At 40.3% G+C, this 18578-nt stretch overlaps 1 protein-coding gene across 7 annotated transcripts in view; it reads left to right on the top strand.

The window, feature by feature from the left end:
- The window catches only part of ALS2 (alsin Rho guanine nucleotide exchange factor ALS2), a 65038-nt gene that overhangs the window by 35655 nt on the left and 10805 nt on the right, over positions 1–18578 (top strand). For all 7 annotated transcript variants that reach the window (XM_073306426.2, XM_073306427.2, XM_073306428.2 and 4 more), the window contains 10 exons: positions 2715–2813; positions 3449–3613; positions 8778–8889; positions 9215–9292; positions 9395–9528; positions 11513–11680; positions 13900–14017; positions 14764–14921; positions 16277–16399; positions 17688–17864. In XM_073306426.2, coding sequence (XP_073162527.1) covers positions 2715–2813; positions 3449–3613; positions 8778–8889; positions 9215–9292; positions 9395–9528; positions 11513–11680; positions 13900–14017; positions 14764–14921; positions 16277–16399; positions 17688–17864 — 1332 coding nt within the window. The remainder of the gene's footprint in view (positions 1–2714; positions 2814–3448; positions 3614–8777; positions 8890–9214; positions 9293–9394; positions 9529–11512; positions 11681–13899; positions 14018–14763; positions 14922–16276; positions 16400–17687; positions 17865–18578) is intronic.

Below are 18578 nucleotides of genomic sequence, written 5' to 3'. Positions count from 1 at the left end.
TTAGTCTTTAAGGTGCCACCAGACTCTTTTTTTTTTTTTTTTGTGGACACAGACTAACACAGCTACCCCTGATGCTTTTCTTATCTTTGCTTACCAGGTAAGCCTTCTGTTGTATCTGAAGATTTTTTTTTTTTTAAATGATTCGGCTTCATTATCTTTATTTGCTCTTTCAAAAGGCATATAATGCCTTTATATAAGTTAGGAGTGCACCATCATCTTGAATAGTGTATTAAGTTCTAGTCACTTCGTCTCAAAAGAGTAGAAATAGAAAAGGCCTGGAGAAAAGCAACAAGAAATAAAAAGGCAAAGGATTCCATAAAGAGAAGCCTGGAGGTTAGGACTGCTTTTAAGAGAGTTGATGAACAAGAAAGGGTACATGATAGTGATATGTAAAATGAATAGTATAGAGAAGGAAAACATAGATAAATAGGCATTCCCATCTCATAATACAAGATAAAGGAGCTATTCAATACAATTGAAAAGCAGCATTTTAAAATGATAAAAAGGAATAACTTTGTGTACAACATATAGTTTAACCCATGGAATTTCCTTCTACGCTATATCATTGAAACCAAGAGCTTAATAGTTTTCAAAAGAGGAATAGACATTTTATATGGATAATGACAACTGTGGTTATATTAGGTACTTAAAAGGAATTTATGGCTTCATAAGGGACTTCAGCCTAGACATTGTAGCAGGATTTCCTAATGTATGTAATTGAACCTGTAGGGGCTGGAAGATTGGAATGTTTACAGCCTCCAGACAACTTCCTAAACTCTCTAGCTCAAGATAACAGATCTAAGAGCCCCAACTGACCATTTGGTCATTCACAGCCAACAGTGTATCTCAGGAATATCCATTTTAAAAAAAAAAGGGGGAGGGGGGAGTTCTCTAGGTCAAAAACCTAGAGCTAATAAACCTAAGCTGTAGTTAGGATTAGAAATACTAATTTTGTAATTAAACACCACTACACATATTTGGGAGTATGCAGCTCATGTGGTCAGTGTTGAATACTTTGCTGTCCATTACTTCCTGTCTGAACCATCTACCCAACCACAAGCCAGTCTGGAAAGACAGCAGCACCAACATCTTGAGCCTCTGGCACTTCATAAGCATATTGAAGACCTGTGCCATCTTCCCCATCTAGCTAGATGCTTTTTACAATCCTTTTATTCCTTCAGATATTCTCAATGGTTATAAATGTTTAAGTCCATAGCCAAAATAACCGCTTTTGTGACTGACCCATAAAGGTAAAAAGAGATCTAAGAACTTAGCTTGCAATAATACTGAAGGCAGAGCTGTCTGTTTTACCTGAGCAGTGCACAGGCAATGGAGACAGACTTAGGGCTTGTCTTCACTACTGGTATAAGTCGACCTAAGTTACATTATTTACATCACTGGAGTAGTGTAGCTGGAGTTGACGTAGCTTAGGTCAACTTACCCCAGTGTCTTCACTGTGCTGCATCGCAGGAGACGCTTTTCGGTCAACTTTCTTTACTCTTCTCAGAGGTGGAATACCGGGGTTGACCGGAGAGCGCACTGCCATCAGTTTTTAGCAGGTCTTCACTAGACCCGCTAAATGAACCCCTGCTGCATCAATTGCAGCAACATTGCTCTCCCCGGAGTGAAGACCAGCCCGTAGGACAGAGGCAGGCAAACTTTTTGGCCTGAGGGCCACATCTGGTTTCCAAAATTGTATGGAGGGCCGGGTAGGGGAGGCTCTGTGCCTCCCAAAACTGTCAGGCATGGCCCGGCCCCTGCCCCATCCACGCCCCCGACCGCCCCTGGACCCTCTGCACCTGACTGCCCCCCGCCACCCCATCTAACCTTTCCTCTCATTCCTGACAGGCCCCCCAGGACCGCTGCCCCATCCAACAACTCCTTCTCCCTGTCCCCTTACCGCCCCTGGAACTCCTGCCTGGCTGCCCCTGCCCCCCCATTCAACCCCCCTGTTCCCCACCCTCTGACTGTCCTGACCCCTATCCACACTCCCACCACCCTCAACTCCCCTGCCCTCTATCCAACCCCCGCACCCCCTTACCTAGAGCACTGGTGGCTGGCAACACTGCAGCTGCGCTGCCCAGAGCAGCAGGACAGGCAGCCGTGCTGCCCAGCTGCAGCCAACCACGCCACCACACAGCACAGAGCACTGGGCAACTGTGCTGCCCAGCAAGCGCTCGGGCGAGGGGGGAACAGCAGGGGAGGGGCCAGGGGCTAGCCCCCCCAGGCCAGGAGCTCAGGGGCTGGGCTGGAGGGTCGCAGTTTGCCCACTTCTGCCTTAGGATCTGAAATAAGAGAGATTCTTGCAAAGAGTAGACTGAGGCCTTGCTACACCACCAGTGACTTGAATTTCCATAGCTTTACTGAAAAGTTGCAAATTGTTGTGCTGCAGGGATCCACTGTGGAGGACAAAAAGCCTAAGCACTGATGGAGCAAGAGAAGACTTACTACAGGCCAGAACTAAATGTGTGGAAAACAGTACACAGTAAAATAAATAAATAAATAAAAAAACCTAGTGATTTAGAACTTCTTCCTTTTTTTCAGTACAAAAAATTATTTCTAACTGCTGGAGCTGGAGACAGAGCCACCCAGTGCAGTCTAATGTTGAAATATGTTGGTTTTGGTTCTGTGCCTGCTTTTGTAAATAACTGAGTTTGGATTTGTCTGTACATTTGTATCATGACTGCACTTGTTTGATCTTCATGCATTGGCAGGTATGGTGAATACAAAATACCAAACAAAGCATTGACCAAGGATGACCATTATGTGGGATACTGGAAGGAGGGCAAAATGTGTGGACAAGGAGTCTACAGGTAATGCCTTCTTTCATTAAGATAATCTGTGCTCCTTGCAAGAGTATGGTTCAAGAAGGAACAATAACTATTTGAACTTCAGCTAACATATTTAGTGCAGCTTTCAGTAGCAGTTTATTCCCTTTTGGTTGGTGCACTAGATCTGTTTTCTTTCCAGTGGGGAGGGCTAATGTTTCAGGTCTCCACACTAGCATTCCTATTGCTAGTTTCATATTCCCAAACTCCTGGCTGCAGTTACTATGGCTTAATTTCCAGATTTTTTGGGAGTTTTCTTACTGTACATGTGCACACACACACACACACACACACTCTTGATAGCTGTTACACTGTCTCTGTTTTAATGGTGCTTCCTTCTTTCAACCTGCAAGTTTTCTCTTGAAATGCGTTGTGACAAATGTCTCATGGTATTTCATGTCTCACTTAAGAAAGGCTCTTAACATTGTTATGGTGACCCATAAGCAGCAACCCTTTTTTATTCACCTCCTAATCATATTTGTTAATCTGATTCCAGAATTGTGCTTGGGTTTAGTGCAGTCTCTGAAGGAAAAGGGAAAAATTCAGTATCTATTCCAGAAAACCTTGGGATGAAAGAATACAGATCATAAGAACCATATCCATTCTTTTTGTCATTACAGCTATGCCACTGGTGAGGTGTATGAAGGATGTTTTCAGGACAATGTGCGTCATGGGCATGGTCTCCTGCGCAGTGGCAAACTGACATCTTCCTCTCCCAGTATGTTCATTGGCCAGTGGGTGATGGATAAGAAGACTGGATATGGCGTCTTCGATGATATCACAAGGTAATGTGTTGATAGCAGGAATCCTAAACTTTTAATCTGACCCAAAACTACATAAACTTGGGGGGAAAATGTTCAGTAGATATCTCTTTGTGTTTTCAGTTCCTGTAATTTGACTTTAGTCCATTGTAGGCTTTTGGGGCTGATGGGGGATGATTAGGAGCTCAGAGTATGAGTTCCATTCCACTGCTTTTGTTTGAACCAATATTTTTACATGCTCTCTATCATACTTCTGCTTGAAGTGTGGCACTGACTGTGATAGCTTCTTCAATACCATCCATACATCTGCATGCTTTGCAAATGGCATATATAGTGTTCTCTCATCCCATCAGCCAGAAGGCTGAGTTGCCCATTGATTAGAGTAAAGATTTAGGAACTAGGTCATCTTGGATTCTAATCCAGGTAAAGCCACTGATTCATTCTGGCAGCTGGGGGCAAGTTACTTCATCTCCTCATGAATGAGCAAAATGAAAAGATGGGGTAAGTAGCAGGAGTGTACTTAAAACCCCTGATTCTATATGAGCAGAGGTAAGTAAATAGGAGCCACCTGTACAAAACACCTGAACCCTCTCTGCCAAGGTCTCCTTTCTCCAATCTAAGAGCTTTTCGTGGAAGCTAAGGTGGCTGGTCCTAGTTCAGAGCTGAAAGCCCATCTACGAGGTAGAAGAGTGAAAAGCCATGACCCAGGGTCTGGGTTTTTAATGAGAGGGAAAACTGTTCTGGCCTCTGTAGTTTGTTCCTAACATCAGTTTCACATTTGGTCCTGATCATAAGGTACTTTCCTCACAATTCTTCAGACTTCCATAATACTTAACCACATATCGGGCCTGCCATTCTTGCTATTGAAATACTCTTCACTTGCAAATTCAGTTTTGGCTTTATGAAAAGCTAGGAATTTTGGAGGAGACTTCAGAAAGTAGCTTTCACTGCCACCTCTGTAGATAATTAAAAATCAAAGGCAATGTGGAATTTTATATTTCTTTAACTTTAATTAAACATTGGTTTTTGGGTAGGAAGATTTCTTTCAGTATGTTTACTCAAGGCACTGTGAATAAGGAATGGATAGACTGCTTTCATCCATTAGTGTCTTATTGGGCAGTGATAGTGACTTTGAGCAAAGCCTGAAATTTACCTCTCCCCTCCTCCGTCCCAGAAGCTTAGCCTACTGCATCTGCTTCCTAACAAGTCCCAACCAGACAGGAGTGGCTGAAACCATGAATCAAACCAGCATCTCCCACTAGGCCATGGTACCAAGTGGCAAGCAGCTTTTTTTTTTTCTTTTGGGTAAATACATTATTGAGCTTCCTCTCTATCATGGCTGTATTTTCTTGAGTGCCAAAGCAAAATATTCCATAGGCAAAATTATATTTATTTAGTCGTCATTGGGCTCCCTTGGTTTTTTTTGTTTGTTTCTTTGTTTTGGTTTTTTGTTTTTTTTTAAAGTCATTTGTAAGTTGGTTTCACTTACTAATTGAAGACCATGAAATGCATAAAACCATATGCCTTTTCAGGGACAGTTAAAAAATGAAGAGAGTGTTAGATCTACTTCCAAGCATACAATTAAATTCATACAGTCTAAGCTGATCCCTTTTACTTGGAAAGGAAAGGCTCCTTTGCGTGTGTCTTTCAGTGGCCTTGAAAGATTCATATGTTTATGTGTAAGAAATAACTCAGATCCTCTAATCTATTTATGACAGCAATCAGGTTTAGTTGTTATCCAAAATATCTTTCTTTCAAAATGGCTCTTATTTTCTCAATGTTTGTTTGATACTGCAGAACCCTCAAAATGAATGTCTGATTGGTTTATTTCAGCCCTTTGCTTTAAATATAATTAGTCCATGAACCAAATGACTATTCTGACCGTGTTTTTTTTCTCCCCCCATATCCTCTTGAATTTAACTGCAGCCTGTGGAACTTGCCTTCTTCCTCCCTTATTGGTCCTACCCCAGTATATAATGTGGGCCCGCTCAAGTGAGGGCAGGTTAGTTTGTCATGAAATCAAAGATTCAGTCAAGAGGTCTGGGTAAAAAAGATGGTTAGATAAAACAAAATAAGATTTCCTTACATTCACTCACCCTCTGCACATGCCTCACATCAGTAAGGATCTCCTTTTATGTGGCTCTTTCCAAAGCTCAGTTTATGCTGATCCAGATCAGCCAGCAGGCTTTTCCCTTGTTACTTCTGCAGCAGTTGTTTAGGTCTACTTGCTTAGATGTTGGCTTATTGTGTTCTGCTTTATTAAAACTTTCAGTTTCTGAAAATAAGAACATAATGGGTCAGACCAATGGTCCATCTACCCCAATATCCTGTCTTCTGACACTGGCCAATGCCAGGTGCTTTAGAGGGAATGAGCAGAACAGGTAATTATTTTGTGATCCACACCCTGTCATCCAGTCCCAGCTTCTGGCAATCAGAGGCTAGGGACTCCAGAGCACAGGGTGGCATCCCTAGCCATCTTGGCTAATAGCCATTGACAGACCTATCCTCCATGAACCTAACTAGTTCTTTTTTTGAACCTCATTATAGTTTGGGCCTTCAGCATCCCTTGGCAATGAGTTCCACAAAGTTGGCACAGAATTCCCCAGGTTGACTGCATTATGTGAAGAAGTACTTCCTTGTGTTTGTTTTTAAATCTGCTGCCTATTAATTTCATTGGGTTGACCCTTGGTTCTTGTGTTATGTGAAGGAGTAAATAATGCGTCCTTATTCTTTTTCTGCACGAGTCACAATTTTTATAGCTCTCTATCACATCCCCCTCTTAGTCCTTTCTTCTCCAAACTGAAAATTCCCAGCCTTTTTAATGTCTCCTTCCGTATCTCCTGTAATTTTTGTTGTCCTTCTCTGTACCTTTTCCATTTTGAATATATCTTTTTTTGAGATGGGGAGACCAGAACTGCATGTAGTATTCAAAGTGTGGGTATACCATGGATTTATATAGTAGTACTATGATATTTTCTGTCTTATGCGCTGTCCCTTTTTTCTAATGGTTCCTAATATTAGTTTTTTTGACCGCTGCTGCACATTGAGCAGATGTTTTCAGAGAATTATCCACAATGACTCCAAGATCTTTCTTGATTGGTAACAACTAATTTAGACCCCATCATTTTGTATGTATTGTTGGGATTGTGTATACTTTGCATTTGTCAACATTCAGTTTCACCTGCCACTTTGTTGTCCAGTCACCCGGTTTTGTGAGTCTCTTTGTAGCTCTTTGCAGTCTGCTTTGGACTTAACTATCTTGAATCATTTTGTATCGTCTGAAAATTTTGCCACCTCCCTGTTTACCCCTTTTTCCAGATCATTTATGAATATGTTAAACAGTGCTGACCCAGTACAGATCCCTGGGGAACACTGTTAATCACTTCTTTCCATTCTGAAAACTGACCATTTATTCCTGCCCTTTTGTTTCCTGTATTTTAACCAGTTACTGATCCCTGATTGATTACTTTGCTTCTCTCTTATCCCATGAATGATTACGTTGCTTAAGAGCCGTCAGTGAGGGACTTTGTCAAAGGCTTTCTGAAAGTCCTAGTATACTATATCCACTGTATCCCCATTGTCCATGTCTTTGACCCCGCTCAGAGAATTCCAATAAGTTGGTGAGGCATGGTTTCCCTTTACAAAAGCCGTATTGACTCTTGCCCAACATGCTGTGTTCATCTGTGTTTGATAATTCTGTTCTTTACAATTGTTTCAACCAGTGTGCCTGGTACTGAAGTTAGGCTTACCAGCCTGTAATTGCCAGGATCACTTCTGGTGCCTTTTTAAAAAAAATTGGTGTCACGTTAGCTATCTTACAGTCGTTTGGTACCGAAGCTGATTTTAAGGCTAGATTCCATACCATAGTTAGGTCTGCAATTTCATATATGAGCTCCTTCAGAACTCTTGGGAGAATATCATCTGGTCCTGGTGACTTATTACAGTTTGTTTAATCAAAACCTCCTCTACTGACACCTCAATCTGGGACAGTTCCTCAGATTTGTCACCTGAAAGAATGGTTCAGATGTGGGAATCTTCCCCACATCCTCTGCAGTGTAAACCTATGCAAAGAATTAATTTAGCTTCTCTGCAATGGCCTTATCTTTCTTGAGTGCTCCTTTAGCACCTTCATCATTCAGTGAGCCCACTGCTTGTTTGGCAGTTTCCTGCTTCTGATGTACATAATTTTTTTTTGCTGTAGTTTTTGAATCTTTGGCTAGTTGCTCTCTAAATTCTTTCTTGGGCTGCCTAATTATACTTTTACACGTGACTTCCAAGTGTTCATGCTCCTTTTTATTTTCTTCAATAGGATTTAACTTCCAGTTTTTAAAGGATAACTTTTTTTGCCTCTAACTGCTTCTTTCATTTTGTTTACTCATAATGGCACTTCTTTGATCCTCTTACTATGTTTTTTAATTTTGGGGTACACATTTAATTTGCACCTCTATTATGGTGTTTTTAAAAAGTTTCTACATAGGTTGCAGGCCTTTCACTTTTGTGACTTATACCTTTTTAATTTCTGTTTAAATAGCTTCCTAATTTTTGTGTATTGCCCTTTCTGAAGTTAAATGCTACTGTGGTGGGCTCTTTTGGTGAGTTGTTTTTCTCCCCATGAGGATGTTAAACTTAATTATATTACGATTGATATTATCAACCGGTCCAGCTATATTCACCTCTTGATCTGATCCTGTGCTCCTCTTTGGACTAAATCAAGAATTGCCTCTCCTCTTGTGGGTTTCGGGACTAGCTACTCCGAGAAGCAGTCCTTCATAGTGTCAAGAACATTCATCTCTGCATCCCATCCTAAGCTGATATGTACTCAGTCAATATGGGGATAGTTGAAATCCCCCATTATTATTGAGTTTTCTGTTCTTTATACACTCGAATCTCCCAGAACATCTGAAATACTAAATTTCATAATAACACTCTTGCCACATCCAGTCATTTCAGAGTATTTTTGTTAAGGTTTATATATATTTCTGCTGGTGAGAATCCTCCTTCCATTAAACTAATTAAACCAGATTAAAAAAAACCATACAGAGTTCAAATGTATGGCATGTGACTTCCTGAACTTGTGACATCACATTTTCAGTGTCCTAGTGGAGCCCCATTGAGAGCAGATATAATAAGCACTATTTCCTGTAAAAATTAGGCTATTTTATCTAGATATACTTTCCTATTTCTGCAGAGGAGAAAAATATATGGGAACATGGCAAGATGACCTCTGCCAGGGAAATGGTGTTGTGGTTACTCAGTTTGGACTGTACTATGAAGGAGCCTTTAGCAACAACAAAATGATGGTGAGTTGGACCTTAAACTATATATTCTTTTTTCCCCAGCTGTTGTTTATCCTGTGCAGCACTCTACATATCACTATCAAAATCTAACACTTCAGTTCTGTCCTGTAATTTTAAAATAGTCTTTGTAATGACTGGTCTACATTTTACTGCAATCTCCTATAGTAGCTGTCACTTTAAAAGTCAACAGTTGCCAGTGGATATAATCTGAGATCTCCTAGGATATCTCTATACCTAGAATGCGGTCTTTTTAATCGTGACTACTGTATATGCCATGTGTCCATAATTTCTCTGTTGTGTTAATTATGGGTTTTTTTTCTTTATATAGGGGACTGGGATTTTGCTTTCTGAAGATGATACAATTTATGAAGGAGAGTTTTCAGATAACTGGACCCTTAGTGGAAAGGTTGTAATTTATACTTTTTGGGTACCTTTTTGTAAATTTGTTCTCTCTTCTTTGAATCATTTCTCAGTGGGATTCAGTTTAATTCTCTTTCTACCCCACAAGGGAACCCTGACCTTGCCAAATGGAGATTACATTGAAGGTCTCTTCACTGGAGAATGGGGATCTGGGATAAAAATCACTGGAACCTACTTCAAACCCAGCTTGTATGACAGTGAGAAGGACAGACCTAAAGCATTGTGAGTTATGGGTGGGGAATCACTGCTATTCTGATAGTATAGAGTAGTGTGTTTGAGTGTAACTGAAATTCATTACCAATCTCATTCAAAGCTAGCTACGTTCAGGAAAAAACATTTGATCTAGAACAATGTCTTTTGACTTTCTGTAGCTTTTCTAGGGTCATTCACAGCAACTCTCTGGTTGGAGAAGGGCCAGGGCATGGCATTACTGCATTGCATTGCTGAGCAGGAATTGCAGGCCCTTGAAGACAAGGTGCAGGATGGTGGTCTTTGGGAGGCTTACTTTTCTCTCTTGGTTTTTCCTTTCTTCTCCCAAGAACACTAGCTGAGGGTGAAGATAATGACCGCTTCAGAACACAAGTTATATGACTGTGTTTAGAGACTGCAGGGGAAAAGAATGGGATAGTTTATATTTGCAGGATTGTTGGCCACAGACCTTTTGACCTGTCATTAGTTCTGTGGAGAAATCTGTTTTTAAAAAAACCCAACGTATTAGTAGAACTAGGGCTGTGCAGAGAAAGTAGCTAACAGCAACTGGAAATGTACTGGGGGAACCTCCTGGATCACAAACGATGATGTTTTCACACCTTGGCAAAGCTAATTCTAGAAAACATCAGGAACAAGTGGCACGTTGGGTTAGTCTGCTGACTTGTTGTCTCTAAGACCTGTGTTTGAGTCTCTTTTTAAGTCATAACGAAGATACATTTGATTTCATCCTTGTTCTCATTTGTCCAAAAATTCATTGGCAGAGCTGTGGATGAAGCTTCACAGTATTTACTAGCACTGTGCCTGGTTATACTTGTATTAAAGATTCTTCAGTTTCAGGATCACTAAAGATCACTCTGAAATTTCAGAAATGTATGTTAGAATGAGAACTATAACCCACGTGTATTTACTTGGCTGGCTTGTCACTGTGCTTCCTGAAGCATTCACTGGTACTTTCTTTTGACAGCACTGACACCTACAACCTAATGCAAAGTTAAACAGGCATCCCTGCTGAACTGAACACTTGCTATCTTAGCTAGCTGTCTGCTTTTCACCCCAGTAGGGAGTCTATGAATAAATGTATGTACACACTTGTGAAGACGGGCTGTGAAACAACAAGAGTTCTATCTTTTTTTTTTTTTTTTTCAAGTTGCCTTGATGTTCGTAATCTATTGGTATCGTTGTGAAAAGGGCTAGCGCCCACCTTTTGTGATAGTATGAAACTAGACAAAGTTTCGATCAAAGTGCTGGCAGTTCTCATTGTGCTTAGTTCTCAAGTGCTGTGAAATAAATTGAATACTAATAAAAAACTATCCATATCAATAACATCTTAATGGCTATACATAAATCTGTATACAACTGTCAATCACTGGTAACTTTTGTTCATTCTGGGGATCTCCAGGCTTTTTTCTGGGAGTATCAACAATGGTGAAAGTAGACACAGCCAAATGCAGCACATTCCTTTGTCTCAAAACCATTTATTACATCAAAGCAATGCATATTTGAGGAACCACATGTGTTCCATATTATAACAGATTATGTGTCTCATAGGAAGACACTATTAAAAAGAGTAGAGACTGACATTTCTAGCTGTGGAAGGGGTATCAGTTTCTGTTTAATCTGTTAATGTTATTAGGTACACAGATTGCTGTACATTTCAAGGCTTCTCTTTGCAGTGAGAAACATAAGGGCCATGCTAATCCTTAAATGAACTCTTTTCAGAAACTTTTGATAGTCAAACTACTCTAGATCAGAGTAGTTCTAGATTCAATCCTAACGCTTAACAGAAAAGATATTTTATATACCAGGTCAGTTTACAATGGTCCAATAATAACATTAGACACACGACTTAATATTCATATAATCTTAAATGTTCAGATTTCCTCAAACAAGTGTGAATATCTTACAAGCACACAGATATAATTAGGTGCAGTTTCACACTGGGTTGTGTTCCAAGACTGTCTGAAATCAGAGTGGCATTTGGTGATGATTTTATCAGGAGGAAGCTTGGAAACCTAGCCGTGCCTGCTGATGAGAAATGGAAGGCAGTGTTTGAAGAATGCTGGCACCAGCTGGGTTGTGAGAATCCAGGCCAGGGAGACAGATGGAAGGCTTGGGACAGCATTGCTGTGGCTCTGACCACCAACCGCCGTCAACACAAAGACAGGTTAGTGTCCAGAAGTATAGTAGCCAGGATGAAGAAATTATTTCAGAAGAAGCTGGGATCACACCAAGGGAAGACTAGGAAAACTTCTTTGAGATATCTATAGGTAATGAAAATTTCAGAAGTGCATTGTTTAACTTCACCTCGTAATGCAAAATCTCTTTTTCAGAACAGATCCGTTGGTAGGAGATAGTTTAGATCATTACAGATGGTGTTATACATATTTTGCAATATATGTGTGAGTGGATACAGGTGTCAGAGTGCAGGGCAACTGCACCTGTATTCACTCTCTCTCATCCTTCATCGGCGCCCACTCGTAAGCTTCCAGCTCCCTAGTCATTGCCTCTGTTGGGTGGAGAGACATGTCTGTCTCCTGACTGACTGCACGGTTTTCAGGCTGCACAGTTCCCTACCTTCACTGATTACCCCAGCAAGTCAGACTACCTAAGTAGGCCTTCTTTGTTTTTCTCCTCAGAGGCTGTAAACCGCATAATTGCCTATAGGTATAAGTTAGCTACACCACCCTTTCTAAGCAAGTATATTTATTCTTAAGGTGAAAGCATTACAGAGAAAACATAAAAAAATCACAAACAAAAGAACCTACCTACATGCTAGTATGTTTACCAGAGATTACCCTAACTATAACAAGGGCTCTGGCAGTGGCAGGTGAACAGTTCTTCAAACCCACAAAGGAGTCACAAGTTCATAACAGCTGTTAGCTCAGAAGAAACACATCTATGAATCTGAATCTTTTCTTTATAGAGTTTGGGTCTTTGATCTGCAGAGACCCTGAATAGGTAATCAGCCAGGCAATGGGTTTCTCTTCAGGATGGGTCTGGAGGGCAGAATTCCATCCTCCTTCAAGTATTTCCTAGGGGGTACCCATTCAACTGAAAGTTGTCTTGTCTGATTCATTTTTAAGAGTCTTTTTGAAGCTCATAACACCACCCACTCATATCTCCCCACCACTAAAGACCATACATACAATCCCACACTAATACATAAACATTTGCTTTCGTAATAAAATGAATTCCTAAGATATTTTAACTTAATTCAGTAAGGTTTGTCCAGGATATGTTGGGAAATTGCCATATCTGTCACAACAGATTGATATGTATTAGAGATTTTCCTTAAACATATTTGTATATTTACATAAGTGTCTATATCTTAAGTTATTTTAAATCATGTTTAGAAACAGTCATGATCTGTTCTGAAGTATATTTAAAATATACAGTACAGTTGCATCTGAAAAAGTGGTTTTTTATCCATGAAAGCTTATGCCCAGATAAATCTGTTTAGTCTTTAAGGTGCAACTGGACTCCTTGTTTTGTGGATAACTAACACCGCTACCCCCTGATACTTGATAGTGAAGTAAAAACTCTGTAATAGAGGATTTAGTTAGTACAGAACATAATCCAACTTTTATACTTCTCAGAATGATTCATAATGTATTTGAAAAGTTCAAATAAGAGAAAAAAGCTGCGGAGAAGAGACGCTGAGGTAGAAGCTAGGGAGAAGATTTGAAATTTGGAAATCACTAATAAAGAAAATAGGTACAGAAAGGCTTTAAAGAGCTTTAGGGAAGGCTCTTGTACCAAGTGTGTCAATTGTGCAAAGGAAAAGAGGAAGTTGGCATTAGATGAAGGTGGGAGAGATCCAAGAGACAGCTGGAGCAAATCTATGCAGGGTTTTTCAGACAAGTAGCCACAAGTAGCCATTCTGAACATGATACTGAAATCAGTGTTCAACTCCATGGATATTTCTACCAAAGAGATATAGTGAGGTCATGTTGTTTCATAGACATGACAAAGTGGGCAGCAGCATTCTGCACATTCTGGATTCTGTAGAGGTGAGATTTTTGGAAGGCCACAGAGAAGTAAATTGCAGTAGCAGAGTTGAGAAGAGATAAAAGTATGGATGAGGACTTCAGCAGAGATGAAATTGAGGCAATATTGTTCAAGTGGTGATAGGCACATTTGCATGTATTCGATGCAGAAGGAGCAAGAAAGTTCAGTGTGAACCACAGTGTCAACATTTAAGAGGTTTGAGAAGGGAAATGTTTCCTAATATACCATTTATCCTCCCACCACACTTTAAGACATATAATTAAAAAAAAATTGTCATATATCTTTAGACTGTAAAATCTGATTAAATATATGCACATGTACTGTACCTGTTTTATGTATAATCCATACAATATCTCTGTCCTTATATCTCTACAGCCCAGAACTATTGAGTCGTTCACACACTCAGACACTGGAGAGTTTAGAGTTCATTCCACAACATGTTGGTGCCTTCACACTAGAGAAATATGAAAATATCAAGAAATATTTAATAAAGGTATCGTGAGCATCATCTAATATTGCTGGCTGTTGTCTATAAAGCATGATTTCAGGTGTCGTAACTTGTTCATTTCCACTTAAATTATCCAGCTGATTTCAGTCAGTATCAATGTACAGTGTCTGTTACTTTCTGTAGTAAGGTCCTAGTTAAGTTCTTGCTCTCTCAAGTAATTGCCAAATTCACCTAACCAACCAATTATTAAGAAAAATATATGGGTACTGCTTTCTCTAAAGTTTGAGCCCTCATGGTCACTTCTCTGATAATACCAGTCTGCTCGTGGAGTCTGTTCCTTTCTTCTTACGTTTTATCACCCTAAAAAGTGTTTGGGTCCCAATAGAGCATTCTGTAGAATTCTGAAGTGCTTGCGAAGTTACTGAAATATTTTGTGGGTTTTCTGTATAACTGCATAGATAATTTGCTGAATTACCTGAGGCGGCTGTAGTGTGAATTCTTACCTAATAGAGGAGTTTGCTACACTTTTCAGCTAAGTGTAAACTTTACGGTCAAAATAAAGTTTTGACTATTTCTGAAGTTAGTTTATATGTGTAGTATGTATGTAGTTGATATGCATGTATAACTTTTTAAAAAGGTTAAATTATTGAACCTTGAGTAGTTGAACTGAGACTCCTGCTTGCGTCTCTTGTACTCAAGATTTTTATTCATAAGGGATAACATTTCTGTCTCTTGGATCTGTCTCTTACTGCTGCATAGCTGGTGACTCTGATAAATACCTCTCCACACAGGCCTGTGACACCCCTCTCCACCCTCTGGGGAGGCTTGTAGAGACATTAGTAGCTGTGTACAGAATGACCTACGTTGGAGTGGGAGCCAATCGGCGGTTACTACAGGAGGCAGTAAGAGAAATTAAATCCTACCTCAAACGCATTTTCCAGTTGATCAGGTAAGAAGCATCACGTTTTAAGTTAGATTGCTTCTGGATGTACTGAAAAACATTTCATTCTCCTAATCTGGTTAGTATTAATTTGGCTCTGTGTGCCAGCATTCCCCCATTCCTCTTAAATTTGAAGAGTCATGATAGGATTCTGTGCTTAGCTGACTTGATGAATCTGGACAGAAAACCCTTTCCCCCTGAAAGCTCTGTCCACAGTGGAGCCCATTAAGGCTCTGTCCACAGTGGAAGGCATTCTTCAGTGTGGTTGTTTCTAGCTGGGCGCTAAGGGCTTGTCCACATAGTGCATTAGTCAGCACTAGAGGAGCGTAAATTCTAGTGCACACTAGCATGTTGTGCACTAACTGGCCTGTTTCAAAGAGTGCTTTGCTAGCTGCTATAGTTATAGTACAGTAAGTAATTTTCAAAGCTATTATTCTACCATGGATATCTGCATTTTTGGTGTAGATGTAGATATTAATATAGTTAAGGTTTGTGCAAAACTGCATGTTTTAGTTTAATTTTGACTAGAAAAACAGTACACCAACATACACTGAGACTTTTAACTAAATCTTATGGTTACACATGTGGACGCATACTGTGAACCCTAGTGTAAGCTTTTTAAAGATCGTGTATTTTAAATAAGAAATCTGAAACTATGAATAAGAAAACTGTAGGATATTCAAACACATTTTAAGTTTGTTTTTTTTTCCAAGCCAAACAGTAGTTGCACTCTGCAAACCTTCTGACAGTGTGCTACTCTATCCAGGTCGGTAGTTGATGACAATTTCAATTATTAACTACTAAGGAGAGGATGAACTGTAAAATAAGGATATGTGGGATGAAAATCTTCAATTAGGAGAACAATTCTCTTTCAACTCCAGTATACCCTAATTCATTCTCTGTGCTATATCGCATAATTCCATACTTGTTTTCTGTCTCCAAATTTTCCAGGAATCTGACTGTTCTTGAGCACTCTTGTGAGGTTGTATGATGTCAATAGTTTATAGTTTCTTAAAATTACTGGTCCCAGATGTAGCTTAATGAGATTGTCATATCTTAAAAAAAGACACTATCTTGCCTGAATAGTTAGCTAATTAAGAGAGGAACCACATGAAAAAGGAGCTAAGGAAAAATAACCTAATTAATGTATATCAAGCTGTTTCTGTTTGTGTCATAAGCTTAAGTAATTGGATATGGCTTTGTTGCTAGGCTCACCCAGGAGAAATCACCATGTGCAACTTGTGTTAGAAAAATGTCTCTCAAATAAATAACTTCCCCTGCTTTCCCTTAGGAGTATGAATATATTAGCTATTTATGGACTCTTCTAATAAATCAAGTGATGCAATTATGATTTTATTTTTGAGGTTCTTGTTTCCTGATCTTCCTGATGAGGGCAGCACAATTCCATTCTTGGTGACTGAGACAAAGAGAAGGAAATCCTTCTGTAGTGGGAAAATGGACTCCAGATCAGAATCTCCTGAACCAGGGTGTGTAGGGGAAAAATCATCTCCAATAAACTACTCAGTTCATAAACTAGTACCCAATTCATAAAGCAATCCCTTCTTAGGAAAGCATTTAAGTATGTGCTTAAGTGCTGTCCTGAACTGGAACCTTAGATTTGTACCTATGTTAAATCTTTTTTCCTTGGAAAGTGTGTCTAGTAAGGAGGGCGGAAAAATAGCTTTTGGCTCTGAGGACAGATTGTCCGAAGCAAACATCCATGTGAATTCACAAAAAATATTTAATTCTGAGTGGCCTAAAGTAGAGACTAAATGCAAATACCATACTTGAATGGCTTGGAGAGGAGTGTTACATTATAGTTCAAATTTTACATACAAGTTTTGAATTAGAATTGAAGGAACTGCATGCAGTTCTGATCACCCCATCTCAAAAAAGATACATTAGAACTGGGAAAGGTACAGAGAGAGGCAACAAAAATGATGAGGGGTATGGAACCATTTCCATATGAGGAGAGATTAAAAACACTGACACTGCTTAGCTTGGAAGAGACAACGGGGGGTGGGGAATATGACAGAGGTCTATAAAGTCAAGAATGGTGTGGAGAAAGTGAATAAGGAAGTGTAATTTACCTCTTCACATAACACAGAATCCAGGGGCACCCTATGAAATCAATAGGTGGCAGGTTTAAAACAAACATAAGGAAGTATTTCTTCACACAACGTACAGTCAACCCATGCAACTGCTTACCAGGGGATGATGTGGAGGCCAAAAGTATAACTGAGCTCAAAGTATCAGATAAATTCATGGCTATAGGTCCATCAATGGCTATTAGCCAAGATGGTCAGGATCATAACCCCATGCTCTAGGTGTCCCTAAACCTCTGACTGCCAGAAGCTGGGACTGGATGACAGGATGGATCACTTGATGCATTGCCCTGTTCTGTTCATTCGCTCTGAAGCATCTGGCACTGGCCACTGCCAGAAGACAGGATACTGGACTAGATGGATCTTTGATCTGACCCAGTGTGGCTGTTCTTATGGCCTTCAGTAGGAAAGTCTACTTGGTACCTATTTGGTATTACAGCATTGTACCTGGACTGTGTTGTTAAATAAAGGATCTTACTCATAAGTGTAACTTTAGCACAAGTGTTAATTCCTTAACCTGCACCCTCTCCTAATCCTCCTCCCCAACTGTGAACGTACCCTGAAATGGCTATGTATATGTTCTAATTGTTTGGCTCAATTCATTTTCTATAAATGTGTGTCTTGGTTCTCCCCCCCCACCACCCCTTATTTCTTTTCTGCTTTTTTTCAGTTATGTGGTAACCAGTTCTGGGCTGCTGCTTCCTGTGTTGTTACCACGACTCTACCCTCCTTTGTTTATGTTATATGCCTTAGACAATGAACGCGAAGAAGATATTTACTGGGAATGTGTTCTTCGTCTAAACAAACAGTCAGATACAGCTCTTCTGAGCTTTCTTGGAGTTCAGATGTGAGTATGCTGTTAAAAGTAATGGCCTTAACACTAAAACAAAAATGTGATATTTGGAAAATGATGGCCAAGTGAAGGCACTGTACCAGAAAACTTCCTATGCCAGTGGCTCTCGACCTACTTATCATTGTGGGCCCCACAGACCTCTATATCCAGTGCCTGCCACCCAGAGACACCTCCACAGAGTAGAGCCAGACGTGGAGTGCTGGGTGGAGGGCTAGGTGGCAGCCCCGACCCCGGACCCAGGTGTGGAGCCGGGCGGCAGCCTGGACCCTGACCCCGCAGGGCCATCCAGCAGTCCCGAGACCGACCCTGACTCTGGGGAGCTGAATGGCAGCCCCGGGCCCTCGCCATGTGGGGCCAGCAACTCCAACCTGGCTAGGCAGTCGAGAACCCAGACCCCATGTGTCTCGATGGCCATCAGCACACAGCTGGGCCCCAGTTGTGTTCTAATTGAGCCGCGGTTTGAGAACTGCTGTCCTTTGCGCTATGAATCTCTCATGGGCTGTTCTATATTTCCTTTTCTTTTATTATCAGAACATTTATATGTAACTATCTTTGCAGTAAATAGTATGTGAGGGGGCTGATCACACACATGCTCATTTTAAACTAATATGGTACTTGGTCATAGGAAAAGAAGTAGCCTGATAACTTTTTAGTTATGTAAAATTTGCTTAAGCAGCGTGGCAATTCTTAAAGAACTCGAGGGTAGTG

The sequence above is a fragment of the Lepidochelys kempii genome, chromosome 11 (assembly GCF_965140285.1).
Source record: "Lepidochelys kempii isolate rLepKem1 chromosome 11, rLepKem1.hap1, whole genome shotgun sequence".
In the NCBI taxonomy this organism is placed as follows: Eukaryota; Metazoa; Chordata; order Testudines; family Cheloniidae; genus Lepidochelys; species Lepidochelys kempii.
The sequence above is the reverse complement of the archived record's forward strand: the minus strand, read 5'-3'. Positions and strand labels throughout refer to the sequence as shown.